The 17,550-nt window shown below is 34.4% G+C and overlaps 3 protein-coding genes across 3 annotated transcripts in view; 1 reads left to right on the forward strand and 2 right to left on the reverse strand.

Moving 5' to 3' along the window:
* The window catches only part of LOC107609011 (uncharacterized), a 50,334-nt gene that overhangs the window by 14,113 nt on the left and 18,671 nt on the right, over positions 1 to 17,550 (forward strand). The gene's annotated exons all lie outside the window — the stretch shown is intronic.
* On the reverse strand, positions 796 to 8,844 carry LOC148550228 (uncharacterized). Its single transcript, XM_088494378.1, has 9 exons — positions 8,278 to 8,844; positions 7,871 to 8,164; positions 7,669 to 7,766; positions 7,494 to 7,578; positions 7,232 to 7,369; positions 6,968 to 7,105; positions 6,738 to 6,862; positions 6,455 to 6,572; positions 796 to 924 (listed from the first exon to the last, which is right to left on the reverse strand). Exons 1-9 carry the CDS (start codon positions 8,842 to 8,844, stop codon positions 796 to 798), a joined length of 1,692 nt encoding a protein of 563 aa, XP_088350504.1.
* Positions 10,644 to 11,462, reverse strand: LOC148550229 (uncharacterized). The gene is made up of 3 exons (XM_088494379.1): positions 11,343 to 11,462; positions 11,148 to 11,238; positions 10,644 to 10,979 (listed from the first exon to the last, which is right to left on the reverse strand). Exons 1-3 carry the CDS (start codon positions 11,393 to 11,395, stop codon positions 10,644 to 10,646), a joined length of 480 nt encoding a protein of 159 aa, XP_088350505.1. The 5' UTR covers positions 11,396 to 11,462.

Consider the following 17,550-nt stretch of genomic DNA (forward strand, 5'->3'; position numbering starts at 1 on the left):
AGAAAAGAGCTTCAATAATGGATCACCTCTACAGACTGCTGATGTACCAAAAGGGCTATTTAGTTATTGGGTGGAGGTCTTGGTAACCGAGATTTGTTGCCTCTGTATAAGGAGGAACTTAGTGGATAGAATGCTAGAATTGCCATAGAATTCTAAAGAAGAAAAATATATAGACAGGAGTCATTTGGATTGTGCTACTGAAGAACCCAGGATTTTATGCCGTTATCATGATGAATATATGTTCTGGATCTTGTTTCTAATTTTCCTTTTTTTCCAAGTAGTAAAATATCATATTTTTAAGGAACATGTACGTTCATTAATTTTTGATGATAGGAAATGTAAGATGTGGTGCGAAAAGTCGTGTAAATGTTGTATAATTCTGTTATGAAGAAAGGTATGGAAACCTGTGGCACACTGAACGGTAAGCAGGTGTGGTTGAATAGTGCAGGATAAACTGGAAACACTTTACTAGATAAAGAGTAGTACGTTACATTAAGCCACATTCAAATAAGATTCAGTGCAGCCCATGCGACATCTGCGGATATGTGGCCAAGGTGAATATGCGCTTACATAGACCGCATGGTTGTTACAATCCTAAAGCCAAAATACCAGAAATCTAGTTACTCACATCACAGCGACTGAGTACTGAAGCCTAACATCCCTAACAACATTACCGTAACCCCGAGTGATAGAAGGTATTTGACATTTCTATTCACAATACATCCAAAAGCAAAAAATACAAGTCACATGGTTATCAAAATAGATCAAAATAGAGGGGGATCAAAGTAGCCAGCACTATTCAGGGCGATCCATGAGATCACGCCAAAGCAGCTCCGCTTTAACATCTATGAAGCATCCATTTTCATTTGCGTCACAGCTAGCAATGCTAGTAGCAGTCCGCATTCGTACCGCTTCAGGGTTGATCTGCATAATGATAGTTACAGTGTCATGAACAATTCAAGTAAAATAAGCACAAACAGCGTTATCAGGGTTAAAAATTATCAATTGTTGTGTCTTGAAGCTATTGTTTAATAAAGGGCATTGCATCAAATTCACCATGGGAGCAAAAATTCGAGTTGAAAATCCCCCATCCTGCTGCAGCCAGTACAATAGCCACGTAGATGTCTCGTTGCTGCATCATAAAATCGTACATCATTGGGTCAGCGCGTTAGTGTGACGAAGCGTGTGGAAAAGTATTGGTGGAGAGGAAAAAAATCAGGCAAGGAAAAAAAGAGATCTATCCCACACATAGTAGTGCATAACTTATTGGTTCACAATAGTTTTTGTTGATACCGAACATGTGAAGAAGATACTAAACAGAATTATGTGTGCGGATAATATTAAACAGAAATACCGAACATGTGAAGTAAATTGGAGAATTTAAAGGTGCAAAAGAACTAAGAGAATGAAACAAGAAAACAACGTTTCAAGAGGAATTGCAAAAGGCATCAGTTAAACAGAAATATGTGTGCGGATAATACTAAACAGAAATACCAAACATGTGAAGAGAATTGGAGAATTTAAAGGTGCAAAAGAACTAAGACAATGAAACAAGAAAACATGGTTTCAAGAACAATTAAAAAAGGCATCAGTTAAACAGAAATATGTGTGCGGATAATACTAAACAGATATACCGAACATGTGAAGAGAATTGGAGATTTTAAAGGTGCCAAATAACTAAGACAATGAAACGAGAAAACATAGTTTCAAGAGGAATTAAAAAAGGCATCAGTTAAACAGAAATATGTGTGCGGATAATACTAAACAGAGATACCGAACATGTGAAGAGAGTTGGAGATTTTAAAGGTGCAAAAGAACCAAGACAATGAAACAAGAAAACATAGTCTCAAGAGGAATTAAAAAAGGCATCAGTTAAACAGAAATATGTGTGCGGATAATACTAAACAGAAATACCGAACATGTGAAGAGAATTGGAGAATTTAAAGGTACAAAATAACTAAGACAATGAAACGAGAAAACATAGTTTCAAGAGGAATTAAAATAGGCATCAGTTAAACAGAAATATGTGTCCGGATAATACTAAACAGAAATACCGAACATGTGAAGAGAATTGGAGATTTTAAAGGTGCAAAAGAACCAAGACAATGAAACACGAAAACATAGTTTCAAGAGGAATTAAAAAAGGCATCAGTTAAACAGAAATATGTGTGCGGATAATACTAAACAGAAATACCAAACATGTGAAGAGAATTGGAGATTTTAAAGGTACAAAATAACTAAGACAATGAAATGAGAAAACATAGTTTCAAGAGGAATTAAAAAAGGCATCAGTTAAACAGAAATATGTGTGCGGATAATACTAAACAGAAATACCAAACATGTCAAGAGAATTGGAGATTTTAAAGGTGCAAAAGAACCAAGACAATGAAAGAAGAAAACATAGTTTCAAGAGGAATTAAAAAAGGCATCAGTTAAACAGAAATATGTGTGCGGATAATACTAAACAGAGATACCGAACATGTGAAGAGAATTGGAGATTTTAAAGGTGCAAAAGAACCAAGACAATGAAACACGAAAACATAGTTTCAAGAGGAATTAAAAAAGGCATCAGTTAAACAGAAATATGTGTGCGGATAATACTAAACAGAAATACCAAACATGTGAAGAGAATTGGAGATTTTAAAGGTACAAAATAACTAAGACAATGAAATGAGAAAACATAGTTTCAAGAGGAATTAAAAAAGGCATCAGTTAAACAGAAATATGTGTGCGGATAATACTAAACAGAAATACCAAACATGTCAAGAGAATTGGAGATTTTAAAGGTGCAAAAGAACCAAGACAATGAAAGAAGAAAACATAGTTTCAAGAGGAATTAAAAAAGGCATCAGTTAAACAGAAATATGTGTGCGGATAATACTAAACAGAGATATCGAACATGTGAAGAGAGTTGGAGAATTTAAAGGTGCAAAAGAACCAAGACAATGAAACAAGAAAACATAGTCTCAAGAGGAATTAAAAAAGGCATCACTTAAACAGAAATATGTGTGCGGATAATACTAAACTGAAATACCGAACATGTGAAGAGAACTGGAGAATTTAAAGGTGCATCAGATCTAAGACAACGAAAGAAGAAAACATAGTTTCAAGAGGAATTAAAAAAGGCATCAGTTAAACAGAAATACGTGTGCGGATAATACTAAAAAGAAATACCGAACATGTGAAGAGAATTGGAAAATTTAAAGGTACAAAATAACTAAGACAATGAAACGAGAAAACATAGTTTCAAGAGGAATTAAAAAAGGCATCAGTTAAACAGAAATATGTGTCCGGATAATACTAAACAGAAATACCGAACATGTGAAGAGAATTGGAGATTTTAAAGGTGCAAAAGAACCAAGACAATGAAACAAGAAAACATAGTTTCAAGAGGAATTAAAAAAGGCATCAGTTAAACAGAAATATGTGTGCGGATAATACTAAACAGAGATACCGAACATGTGAAGAGAATTGGAGATTTTAAAGGTACAAAATAACTAAGACAATGAAATGAGAAAACATAGTTTCAAGAGGAATTAAAAAAGGCATCAGTTAAACAGAAATATGTGTGCGGATAATACTAAACAGAAATACCAAACATGTCAAGAGAATTGGAGATTTTAAAGGTGCAAAAGAACCAAGACAATGAAAGAAGAAAACATAGTTTCAAGAGGAATTAAAAAAGGCATCAGTTAAACAGAAATATGTGTGCGGATAATACTAAACAGAGATACCGAACATGTGAAGAGAATTGGAGATTTTAAAGGTGCAAAAGAACCAAGACAATGAAACACGAAAACATAGTTTCAAGAGGAATTAAAAAAGGCATCAGTTAAACAGAAATATGTGTGCGGATAATACTAAACAGAAATACCAAACATGTGAAGAGAATTGGAGATTTTAAAGGTACAAAATAACTAAGACAATGAAATGAGAAAACATAGTTTCAAGAGGAATTAAAAAAGGCATCAGTTAAACAGAAATATGTGTGCGGATAATACTAAACAGAAATACCAAACATGTCAAGAGAATTGGAGATTTTAAAGGTGCAAAAGAACCAAGACAATGAAAGAAGAAAACATAGTTTCAAGAGGAATTAAAAAAGGCATCAGTTAAACAGAAATATGTGTGCGGATAATACTAAACAGAGATATCGAACATGTGAAGAGAGTTGGAGAATTTAAAGGTGCAAAAGAACCAAGACAATGAAACAAGAAAACATAGTCTCAAGAGGAATTAAAAAAGGCATCACTTAAACAGAAATATGTGTGCGGATAATACTAAACTGAAATACCGAACATGTGAAGAGAACTGGAGAATTTAAAGGTGCATCAGATCTAAGACAACGAAAGAAGAAAACATAGTTTCAAGAGGAATTAAAAATGGCATCAGTTAAACAGAAATACGTGTGCGGATAATACTAAAAAGAAATACCGAACATGTGAAGAGAATTGGAAAATTTAAAGGTACAAAATAACTAAGACAATGAAACGAGAAAACATAGTTTCAAGAGGAATTAAAAAAGGCATCAGTTAAACAGAAATATGTGTCCGGATAATACTAAACAGAAATACCGAACATGTGAAGAGAATTGGAGATTTTAAAGGTGCAAAAGAACCAAGACAATGAAACAAGAAAACATAGTTTCAAGAGGAATTAAAAAAGGCATCAGTTAAACAGAAATATGTGTGCGGATAATACTAAACAGAGATACCGAACATGTGAAGAGAGTTGGAGATTTTAAAGGTGCAAAAGAACCAAGACAATGAAACAAGAAAACATAGTCTCAAGAGGAATTAAAAAAGGCATCACTTAAACAGAAATATGTGTGCGGATAATACTAAACAGAGCTACCGAACATGTGAAGAGAACTGGAGAATTTAAAGGGGCAAAAGAACCAAGACAATGAAACGAGAAAACATAGTTTCAAGAGGAATTAAAAAAGGCATCAGTTAAACAGAAATATGTGTGCGGATAATACTAAACAGAGATACCGAACATGTGAAGAGAGTTGGAGAATTTAAAGGTGCAAAAGAACCAAGACAATGAAACAAGAAAACATAGTCTCAAGAGGAATTAAAAAAGGCATCAGTTAAACAGAAATATGTGTGCGGATAATACTAAACTGAAATACCGAACATGTGAAGAGAACTGGAGAATTTAAAGGTGCATCAGATCTAAGACAACGAAAGAAGAAAACATAGTTTCAAGAGGAATTAAAAAAGGCATCAGTTAAACAGAAATACGTGTGCGGATAATACTAAAAAGAAATACCGAACATGTGAAGAGAATTGGAAAATTTAAAGGTACAAAATAACTAAGACAATGAAACGAGAAAACATAGTTTCAAGAGGAATTAAAAAAGGCATCAGTTAAACAGAAATATGTGTCCGGATAATACTAAACAGAAATACCGAACATGTGAAGAGAATTGGAGATTTTAAAGGTGCAAAAGAACCAAGACAATGAAACAAGAAAACATAGTTTCAAGAGGAATTAAAAAAGGCATCAGTTAAACAGAAATATGTGTGCAGATAATACTAAACAGAAATACCAAACATGTCAAGAGAATTGGAGATTTTAAAGGTGCAAAAGAACCAAGACAATGAAAGAAGAAAACATAGTTTCAAGAGGAATTAAAAAAGGCATCAGTTAAACAGAAATATGTGTGCGGATAATACTAAACAGAGATACCGAACATGTGAAGAGAGTTGGAGATTTTAAAGGTGCAAAAGAACCAAGACAATGAAACAAGAAAACATAGTCTCAAGAGGAATTAAAAAAGGCATCATTTAAACAGAAATATGTGTGCGGATAATACTAAACAGAAATACCGAACATGTGAAGAGAATTGGAGAATTTAAAGGTGCAAAATAACTAAGACAATGAAACGAGAAAACATAGTTTCAAGAGGAATTAAAAAAGGCATCAGTTAAACAGAAATATGTGTCCGGATAATACTAAACAGAAATACCGAACATGTGAAGAGAAATGGAGAATTTAAAGGTGCATCAGATCTAAGACAACGAAAGAAGAAAACATAGTTTCAAGATGAATTAAAAAAGTCAACAGTTAAACAGAAATACGTGTGCGGATAATACTTAACAGAAATACCGAACATGTGAAGCAAATTGGAGAATTTAAAGGTGCATAAGAACTATGACAATGAAACAAGAAAACATAGTTTGAAGAAGAATTAAAGAAGGCATCACTAAAACAGAAATATGTGTTCGGATAAAACTTAACAGAAATACCGAACCTGTGAAGAAAATTGGACAATTTAAAGGTGCATAAGAACTAAGACAACGAAACAAGGAAACATAGTTTCAAGAGGAATTAAAAAAGGCATCAGTTCATCATATATCATATTCTAACACAAGTAAATACTAGTCAGCCGGTGTAACAAGTGCAGAAAAAACAAAAGCACGATAAACTAGTGTATCGTGACTATTACGTGTACGTCCGGTTTGGTGATAAATGATAATTTCTCCTTCATACTTTGGTCACACCGCTGTCTTATATTTATCTTTCTTATATCTTCTACCCTCAACAACAACTGAAGAATATTCATGCTATAGAATAACATCATTGCAAATTAAATATAATAATAAACGAGAAAGAAGAAACACCTCACAGAATGGAACAAAAGAAAAAAAATTTCTCCTACATGGCAGACATAGTTATGGTATTCATCATTCTACATATTCTGCAAATACCTTAAAGGTAACTTGACTTACCTATCCACTGCATTTGGAATGGCTCCAGGATACTGCAAGGATCCCCAATTAGAAGGGTCTGGATTTGTGTGTCTGAAGTTGACAATGTTCCTGTCCGCCGAGAAGATTTTCCCCAGGACACGGCACTGCGAGGAAAGAAACAGTAGTTACAAATGTTTAAGGTAGGAAAATGTTTGCATGAACAAGGTACAGTAACATAGTTGGAAGGTACACGTGAAGAGATTACTTACTATGCGCCGCATGTTAGCCTCTCGACGAACAATGCTCTCGGGACTTCTGCTTACATCTAGGACAAACAAGCTTGCACCCTTCACATCCAACAACAGCATGTAGCACGTATCGATGGCCTCCCAAACAGGCACATAGACCTACATTATCGAGGGTGAAAATGCTTTTCTAACTAGCGGTAACAGTTCATCGGAGGAAACAATTATTACACAGGCAGTGATAACGAAATGACATCCAAAATAGGGTTTCATGGATAGATATCGTACGTGTTCCAGTTGGTTTGTCTCGTGCATCCACTTTGGCTGGTAATGTTTGGCCAGCTCACTAACTGGGGTGTCAAGCAGGACATCCGTTGCGAAGTTAGTTGGCAGAAACCAGGCACGGGGAGTCATGCTTTTGCGTGCCTGAACCGACCTCATCAGGCATGTTGCATTAATTATCTGCAACAACGCCAAAAGTTGAATATGTATACACAACGGGGTTGAAGGCTCAAAGTTTACATTCCAAAAAACATTTTCGATGACTTACATCAAGACATGGGGTATGTGGGGGGGCCAGTGACATGAAAAGAGCCCGAGGCAAATCGAAGAATGAATACTTAAACAAGATCTCCCTGAAATAACATCAGAACTACTTAGTAAAAAATAATATTGACGTAGTAGCACATTAGCACATAACAGAATACTCATGTTAGATGTCTCACTCGGGTGGAAGTTCTTTGCCGAAAATGTAAGCCGATAACTTGCACTCCTGCAACGAGAGTCCCATATTGTTAAATGGCCTGAACACCATTTCATACGTCTGCGAGAGTTAGAGGGTTAGAGTTAGATAGGGTATAGATTGATGGCAGTTTAGGTAAGGTAATTTGATAACAGTGTCATTGTTACACAAAGCATGGCAACTACCTTTGGGATTCGGGGTTCAGTGGGATCAACATGGTTGTTGCGACGGCCACGCCCACGGCCTCGTGCGGCCTGCCTGAGGACGGTCCTCTTCGGACGACTTTGGGTTACGGAATCCTGCATCAGCACCTGCATGTCTCGGGTCATTGAAGATGCTGGCCTGCCTAAACATGTCATCTCAATGCGCTCCAGTTTTGGCAGCTTAGCAGGTTTGCTCATAGTTGGAGTCGACGTGAATAGGCCACACAGTTCAGTTGTGCTGTCAAAGTCAGACCAAGTAGGAAGGCTTGAAATGTCCTGTTATTAAGAAATATGTTTAGAGTCGTTTGAACACATGCAAACACCTTCCAAGAACAATCCGTGCTGCAGGATGACCACAAAATTAATCAGAATGAACAACTACATCGTACCTTCTCATAAGTGGATGAAGGGATTTGAGATATCTTGCCGTGCCACTGACCACTTCCCTTTGATAGCCCAACAGCCCAGTGTTGCTGGGTAGTCATGTGCTGACTGAGGTGAGAGGCCCCCGTGATATTTCTTGGTGTTGATTTGGTTTCATCTATGACAAGGTCATCCTCCTCACATGGCGAGTCAGGTACAAAGAGGTCAAACAGGGACCCCTCTGCATTTGGGACTTGTTGTATGCCTTTGCCCTTCTCGGAGGGTGGCCTCAGATGGGTGAAGGAACCTCCTTGTTGTGTGATGCTTTTGACCTCAGTTTGGGCAGAAACAGCGGTGACGTTACCTGATTGGGGCACGACCTCTGAGGAGGTGTTCCTCTTTGTGTTGTCCTCTTGCTGCGGTGGCATACACGGCCTAGGAACCATGACGATGCTACCGCTTCGGTCATGTTGCCGTTGAGCCAAGTCAAGAATTTGGAGCAAATACCCGTCGAAGGTGGCTGTCCTCTTCTCAATGATGGCCAACCGGGACTCAATGTCCGCAAGCTTTTCATTGGAACCCTTTATTGACATCGCACATCACAAGAGTTAATACAAAATTGATTTTCATCAACAAGTAATTAACATCAGAAGAATAAACAGAATCTAAACAATGTGTATCGCAGAGCTAATCTCTATTGAACAACAGATTCACAGTGACTCAGTAAAATAGGCAATGCATATTGTCGTCAAGGGACTGTAATCAAAATTTTTACAAGGGGAAATAAGGGCCAAAAACTGAGTAGCGATTCTCCATCATGGGCTGTGCAATTTTACGTCAAGCAGTTAGCCGGTAACAGAGTTATGAAATTAGACATAATAAACACTGCAATTCGTTCAGAGTAGCAGCAAATAATCCTATTCGATTAGATATGCTAGGCATGAAAGGTTCAGTAAAACAGTAGAACAAGGAAAGAATAAAAACGGATTTCCTAGCAATGCAATTTGGGATTAGGTTGCATGTCTCAGCTGGACAATTCAATATGTAATGAAATGTTAAACCTAAAGAGTATCCTACAGAAGTGATGGATGGAAGTGGAATGAATAGAATTGGTCGCTGTTATTAAGGACTACCATTACATTATTGCAAATTATATCAGGCAAACAAACGTAAAGAGAACACAACTTAAACCCAATTCACCTTCCCCTCAAACTGACGAAGAAATAAAGACGGCAAAAGGACGTTGGCGGCAACAGAGTTTCAAGTAGAGGGATGACATGGAGGATTAAGACTTTCTGGGTCTGTGATTGATTCTCTCACCAGCCAAGGATGTCAAGGTGGAGATGATGGAATCATCGTTCGCAGATGAAAACCAAAGAAGGAGGGTTTAAAAGTTCCCGTTTGGTTAAAAACTTGTTTAATTAAAATTATTTTAGGCCTTCTGGCTGAATGAAACAATCACGTTTTGACTCGTATGGACTGGCCCGAACATAGGCCCGTTTCAAATATCCCTTTACAGTCATTATTAACCATTTACATAGAATAGTAAGACCCATTTTGAGAGGCCATTTTCAGTGCAGTCACATTGGCCAACTTCTTATGTCTCACAAACAAAAAACAGTTATAGAGTAGCATTATTATTGTCTTTACTTTCGAGAATTAAAAATATATTGAATAAGTGCCAAGTAATGCTGTGTAACGTCCAAATAAATTCTTCAAAATTTTATAAACATGTATCTTGTTCTTCATGTTTAAAAGTTTTTTTCTGTGTACGTTATAAACTACGATTAACTTATACATTAATTGACAACTAATACTTAATTCTGTATATTTTAAAAGAAACGTACTTGCTGGTAAAAAATTCATTTTTTAAATACAAAACTAATTATTTTTTGTAATTAAATTTATAATCGGTGATAACATAACTTAAATTTTTAAAATTAGTTTACTTTATTAAGGTAAAGTAAATTTATTGGTAATCTAAATGCACTATACGTTTTAACTTATATTTAATTATATGCAATGTTACATGTTAATAACAAATATTGAATAAAATTATACTAACAGTTTTTAATTTAATTTAATTATAACTGCATAATTTTTTCAATGAAATCCCCCCCCCCCAAGAGAAGTTTCTGTATCATTTTAAAAGAAACGTACTTTCTGGTGAAAAATTGATTTTCTAAATACAAATATAAGTTCTTCTTTCTAATTAAATTTATAATCGGTTATGCCAATTTAAATTTTTAAAATTAGTTTAGTTTATTAACGTAAAGTAAATTTATTGATAATCTAAATCGACTATACTTTTTTACTTAAATTTAAATCTATGCAATGTGACACGTTAATAACAAATTTTGAATAAAATCATACCTACAGCTTTTTTTTTCATTTAATTATTCCTGGATAATATTTTCAATGATTCACAACCCCCCCCCCTCCCCAAGAGAAGTTTCATTGAAGCTCCGCGAATGTTTGAGTGTGCTGAAAATTGGTGCAAATGAAGTGCAAAGACGACAAAGTCAAACATTCCACGGTTATACACAACTGAAGTTTTACTGACTGTAACACCCGCAACAATGTCAGATACGACACACTCAGACACGGTTAGGCAACGAAACGGGTCACAAGATACCTTCTCATGAAGAAAAATGCGGGCCAGCATGTCTTTTTCCACCGCATCGTGTTCAGCCGTTGCATTAGGCTGTGAAAGCTGCTCTCGAAGGGGCTGTCAAACAAAACAGATACCACTTCAGAAGAAGCACAAAACTTCACAACTAACAACGTGAGAGACACATGGTATAGCAAAAAAGGGTTGTCGAATTTTATAAATGTATATAGTCGTCCTCCATGACAAGCCATGGAAAATGTACGTCAAGAGCAATATTTTGCTCACCCCTTCTATGGTTAGGTCAAGGTTCATGACAGCGTCCACGTGGTTTGTGGATCGGTCCCGCTCTTGTTCAATGTTTTCGCCGGGGTCCAACCTACACAGTCAATACACCAGCACAGTCAACGTCAGCAAATGTGAAGGAGAACATTTTTGTTACACTGCTAATATTGATACATGCTGCATGTATAGCGAACTTACTCTTCTAAAGGAACGTCCTGAGAATCTTGTAGAAAGGACTCCGAGGCTTCCATGTTGATCGTCCGTACGGCTTCCAGTTCGAAACTAGTGAAGATGTTGTTCCAGTTCTAACTTCTAAAAGAGGAGCAGTAATCCACTCACAGCATCTACGCTTACATATCACCCAAGCCTAGTCGTGGTAGGTGCTACATACTTTCCCTTGAGAGGACTATGTAATCATTACAAGTATGCACACATAGATACACTTAATCAGTTGACATTAACTTAAGCACATTTCCAGCTATGACCCTCTGAAAATTCCAATAAAATGGAATTTAGCACAATTCGCGCGCTAAGCACCACAAGGGTATAACCGTCATTCCGCCTATGAATCGCTACATGGACAAAGATGCCACCATGAGGCATGGACACATAAAGAAGCAAGTAGAACGGGCTAATTCTTCTCACCAAATGCATGCATGTTCCGCATGGATGCTTCTCATGGTGATCCCCTTCATGCACATATACTCAAGAACGTCTCTCTTGTTTATTTTCTCTCTCTCATTAAATGATCGCTGTATTCGAGGTTAATTTTCTGTTCATTGCTTCTAGGTCTTTCTCCATTAGGGAATTTTTTTTATTTTTTTATAGCCTTTGGGTATATGGCCAAATGCCAAAGTTTTCCTGATGTTTTTGGGGTGAACTAGTTTTTTAAATTGGGGGTAATGTTGGTTTGGGTGCTGATGATGCGATGATGTGCAATTTGTGGTATTGCTATTTTCATTTCTTTCTATTTGATGGTTAAATTTTTTCGTTCATAATTTTGTTTTAACTTATGGGTTGTGAAAAGTTTAATAATTTTAGCAGTAAATTATTTTCGAGAAAACATAATTCAGTAAAAGGAAATGTTTTTTCTTTAACAGTAACTGATCTGAACGTGATTAAAAAATAATTGAATAATTGAATACGACAAATTAATATTATTAAAAAATTTGCTTGAATTTCCATTTTAAATTTAAAGTTAAAGTTTATTTAAAAAATAATTAAAAAAGATGTTTCCTTCTTAAAATTTATTTACGAATAATTCCATAAACTTTTTATGATGAATATAAATAATAAAGTCGTACCATGATTTATTTTTTGAACAATTATTTTAACTCTGTTAGATGTTAAGTACATTAAATTTTCTCCATCATAGCAAAATGATAAACTTTCATATTTTTAAATGATAAACTTTCACACTTCTATTATATATGAAAAAAATTTGGCCCTTATAATTTTTCAAGTCATGATTACACGTCATAGTTTTTTAACTTTATCTATGACTATTTGATTGTGCAAAGTAATAATAATAATAATAATAATAATAATAATAATAAACTATGTGCCAGTAAAGAAAAAATCACATCACCGAATAATTAATAATTCAAAAATTAAAAACATTATTTCATTTCATGCGAAGGAATGTAAAACAAATGGCTTCAAAAAATATTAGGAGTACTGTAAAAATTTGTAATGTCCTAATAAATTACGTAAGTAAGATTTTTTTTTTAATTTTTACGATTTTATAGACTATACAAAATATTTTATATAAAATTTGGGTATATGCATGTATTTACCTAAATCAGTATGACATTACAAATTTTTATAGTCCTACTAACAAATTTTAATCTATCTGTTAAAATTGTTTTCCAAGGAATAAAATATTTTTTTTATCTAATTTAAATTACTTTATTAAAAGATTAACAATTTATAAATTAAACAAATATATATATATATATTTTTTTTTTCCATGCCTTAAAAAAAACTGACAAAATGTTCACTTGCGAGACTTTTTTAAAATATTGATAATCTAGCTATCAATTCAAATTCTATACAGTACTCTTCAGCTCATTCTTGATAGGTGATAAATATTTTCAAAGACTCTCGTAATTAAGTTGTTTGTTAGCTCATTTTTTCTTTTCAAATAGTTTTATATGGAATAAAATATATCTTTTAAAATATTTCTTTAAATATTTCTTTTAAATGTCTTAGAGGCATGTGGCGTGTTACGTGTCGCTAACCTGGCACATCAACCAATCATCTGGTGACATGTGGCCCTTAGCGTGACATGTCATCATCTAACTGACGGCAGAATCAATTTGACTTACGTTTTATCATTCAATGACTAACACAGCAGGAAAATAATTTTCATGCCCAATTTGAAAAATGCCTTAAATTTCAGGGACAAATTTGGCTATTTACTCTTCTTCATTGTCGTAATTGAAACATTTATTTATAATTGCAATCAATTAACAAATCAAACGTACAATACTTGTCGTGTTTCTTTTTTAATTCTTTGACAGATTTATTATCGTATCATAGTCACATATTCGTGACCACGTCGTTCTCTGCAGTTTCATCTGCAGTTCCTTCCCGCAACTCGGTCAGGACTCTGTCTTTCATTATCTATTGTTGCATCACACGCGCCTCCACACGCTCACTAAAGATCATTGCTTTCCCTCTCACTGAAGCGTCATATCCCATTTAGAGGTAGCGGTGTGCATGGCCCGGCCCGGCCCGGCCCTGTCCGGCCGTGCCCCGAACAATGTATACTCTAATTTCGTGTGATTTCACCGGGTCTAGGACTGGGTAAGGGTCTCAGAAATAGACCCCGTCATTAATTCGGGTCGGATCAGGGCATAACTCTGGTCACCCAAAATCAGGCCGGTGGCCCGGTCATTGTACACAACTAATATTTTGTGTTATTAGTAATGGATGATGGTCATTCTTATGTGGAATTTAAGTATCGTAATCCTTAATATTTCGTGTTATTAGTTATTATAAGACTATAAGTTAATGTTTTATGTTTAAAAGGCATAAGATTTTAGACTAATGCATAGTATTGTATTATTTGTATTGTTTAAATATTTGGTGTTATTAGACAATATTAGTATTGATTACGGTTATGTTTTAATGGTTGGCATCTTGAAAATTTGGATATTTTCACATGCTAGCTTATAAGATGGTATCAATGTAATATAATATTAACGCCCCAGTTTTTACCCGATATAATTGTGACCCAAAAGTGTATAGGCTTCATTGGATCTAGGGTTGGGTTCGGGTCTCATCCATAGGCCAGGTGTATATTTCGGGCCAGGTGTGGGTCACGTCAAACCCGGTTTCACTCGACCCATTCACACCCCTAAAAGTAGACATAGTTGACGAATAAAACAAAACATTTTATTAAAAAGGACGATATTAAAACGAAAAAAATGTAACGGATGATTCTATATTAAAAATTACGTTTATCATGGCTTCGACTCTGACCTTCAATTCTAGGGATCAAGACAATACTTATCTCTTAAAAATATTTTGGATAGGATTAGATTTTCAAAATCAAATTATGTAATTCAAATTGCACCGCAAATAAATTCGTTTTTTAATTTGCATATGGATGCATTAGTGGTGTTGGATTCTGATATGGGAGAGAGAGGTGCTTCACAATTTTGTGGTGTCAGTGAAACCACAACTCGGACCCTGCGAGTTCCCATTCACCACACGGACCGTCAGAGTTGCGTTTCACTAAACGCACGGTCCGATTTGATGCAGCCTGGACACGCATCGCGCGGCAGCTTCTCCCCGAACCGTGCCGTGAAACCAAACAAAGACCCATGCCATAGTTGTCAGAACCGAACCGGTGATCGAACCGGTCAGGTTACTGGTTTATTGGTTTATTGGTTCAACCGATGAGTTACTGGTCCAACTAGTAAAACCGGTCTCATGTAAATAAAAAATATAAAATAATAAGAAACCTAACATTAAAATTTAAAATACATATTTTTACTAATATTTTAAGAAAAATTAAGTCTCAAATTCTATAAATAACTAATAGAAAGATAGACATAAAATTAGTCCGTACTACTATAATAATATCTTAGTTGGACACAGTAACAATAACAATCTATAAACTATATCCAAAGAGTAATTTTAAAATCTAAATATCTTTATATAATTAAATAATTATATATAAATTTATTTTTTTAGAATAAGTAATTTTTATTTTATTTTAAAATTAATTAATTTGTACTTCAGTTAAAAAATAATTAATTTAAAAAATATTGAATTAAGTATTTTTGTATATATATATATATATATATATATATATATATATATATATATATATATATATATATATTAGTTAGGATATTATATAACATACAATATATATGCGATAAAGGCATGAAATATTCTAAAAGAACAAACTACTGCAGTGGTAGTTAGCTTGGTCTCTCTTTGAGAAGGGCCAAGTTTGAGTCCTGCCTTGCATTCCATTTTTTAAAAATTTCCCAACCCGCACGCTGACATCAGCATGACATCATCAATGTGCGGGATTGACCGTTGACTGTGCTTGTTGACCGAACCGGTTCGGTTTAAGTTCGTACCGATTTTGACCGGTTTAATCGGTTCGTACCGGTTTTGACCGGTTTATTCCTTAAACCGTCAATATACTAAACCAGACCGGTACATGGTCCGATTCATCAGTTTTTCAGTCGAACCGACCGATCCGGTCCGATTTTTACAACTTTGACCCATGCAATCCACTCTCATTATCCGGTTACAATCACTTTAAGATTTCACTTTCAACTTCACTTCCACCTTCTACTTCTACCTCTCTCCGTTTAAATTTTTTTTAATTTTTTTATATTTCATAATTATAACTATTATTGTTAGGTGGCCAATTATTATTGTTGTGGTTAGAAATTGAATTTAGGAATTATTATCATTTTTTATCAGATATAGGTTTTTTTTAATTTTATTAATATTTTATAATTAAAATTATTATTGTTAGGAAGTTTGTTATTGTTGTTGTTATTGTTAGAAGTTGAATACAAATCTGTATTATTTTTGTACTTTATCATTTAAAATAATACATTTTCAAAAGTAGTCTATTATCCATTTTTCTTACTCTACTAAATAATAACAGAAATCATACTAACAAATTTTTGGATAACATACCATGAAGGAGAAAAATACAAATGCAGAGAACCAGAGGAAGAAGAAGAGCAAGCTTGAAGAAGAACACGGAATCTGATATTTTCAATAAACCTAAATCGGACCTACCGTTTCTCATTGGCAGATTCAAATTAATATTTAAAAAAAGGAAACTCGGATCCTACCATTTCATTTTCAGCTTCATAAAAATTATATATATACAAAACGCACGGTCCATTTTGCATTGTTAAAATTCAAATTCCAGCCATCAACAAGTTCGTACCCTCCGACTTGTTTGTTTATTTTTGCTTAACAAGTTTTTTCATCCGAGTTCTTTCACCTAAAAATGACATAAAACTATTCCACCTTCTCGTCTATTTCTCGCTATTTTCATATCCGGGAAAAGCAAACTAACGAATTCCATAACTAAAAAATTGAGCCAAATAAATTTTGTATTCCAGATAGATTAATTTTTGACGCAAAACTGATCGAAATGCCTTCCCGAATACCTCTATCATCACAGACATCCCGAAGCACCAACGTAGATCCAATCCAAGCCGTGTAAGTTTAATCATGCCGTATACATCTCATCCCACAATAATTTGCTGCAAAAAGAACATCACACCATGTCAAGTCTCACCATTGCGCACACAATCACGTGCATTACAATATTCGAGGTACAAGATCTTCCATGACTACAGTACAATCACAGCTTAATGGAGGGAAACTTAGTTTGCTCTCCCGCCAAATAATAACATGACACAATGGTGCATTCAGGGCACTTTTGTTATGGGCGATATAAAAAGATTGTTGAGTATTAATCAAATGGTTGATTACTGTCTTTCTTAATACACGGATTTTATTTTCTGAAATTTATATTTCTAAAGACCGTCCAATTTCTAATAATTATAAAATACAAATGTAAAGGTTTAACGTTTATAGCTAAATAAAATTTTAAATAAACAAAACGCTAACTTTCCAATGGGCATGTTTTAAGAAAAGAAATAGTAACTAACAAATTTAATTTTAAATTTACAATCGTCCCATAAAAAATAATATATTTAATCTCGACATTATTTAAAGAATACCACTAAAGGGATAACACCAACATAAAAAAAAATGGTCTTCCAGTGCTAAATTATATGGCAGAAATTTATCTGCAATCAATTTCACTTAAAATTATTATTAGATAGATGATACGTGTTATTATTTGGTTTTAAAAAAATTGAATTTTTTAATATAAATTATTTAATTA

This window comes from Arachis ipaensis, chromosome B7 (assembly GCF_059453495.1).
Source record: "Arachis ipaensis isolate K30076 ecotype BB chromosome B7, ASM5945349v1, whole genome shotgun sequence".
NCBI classification, from domain to species: domain Eukaryota; kingdom Viridiplantae; phylum Streptophyta; class Magnoliopsida; order Fabales; family Fabaceae; genus Arachis; species Arachis ipaensis.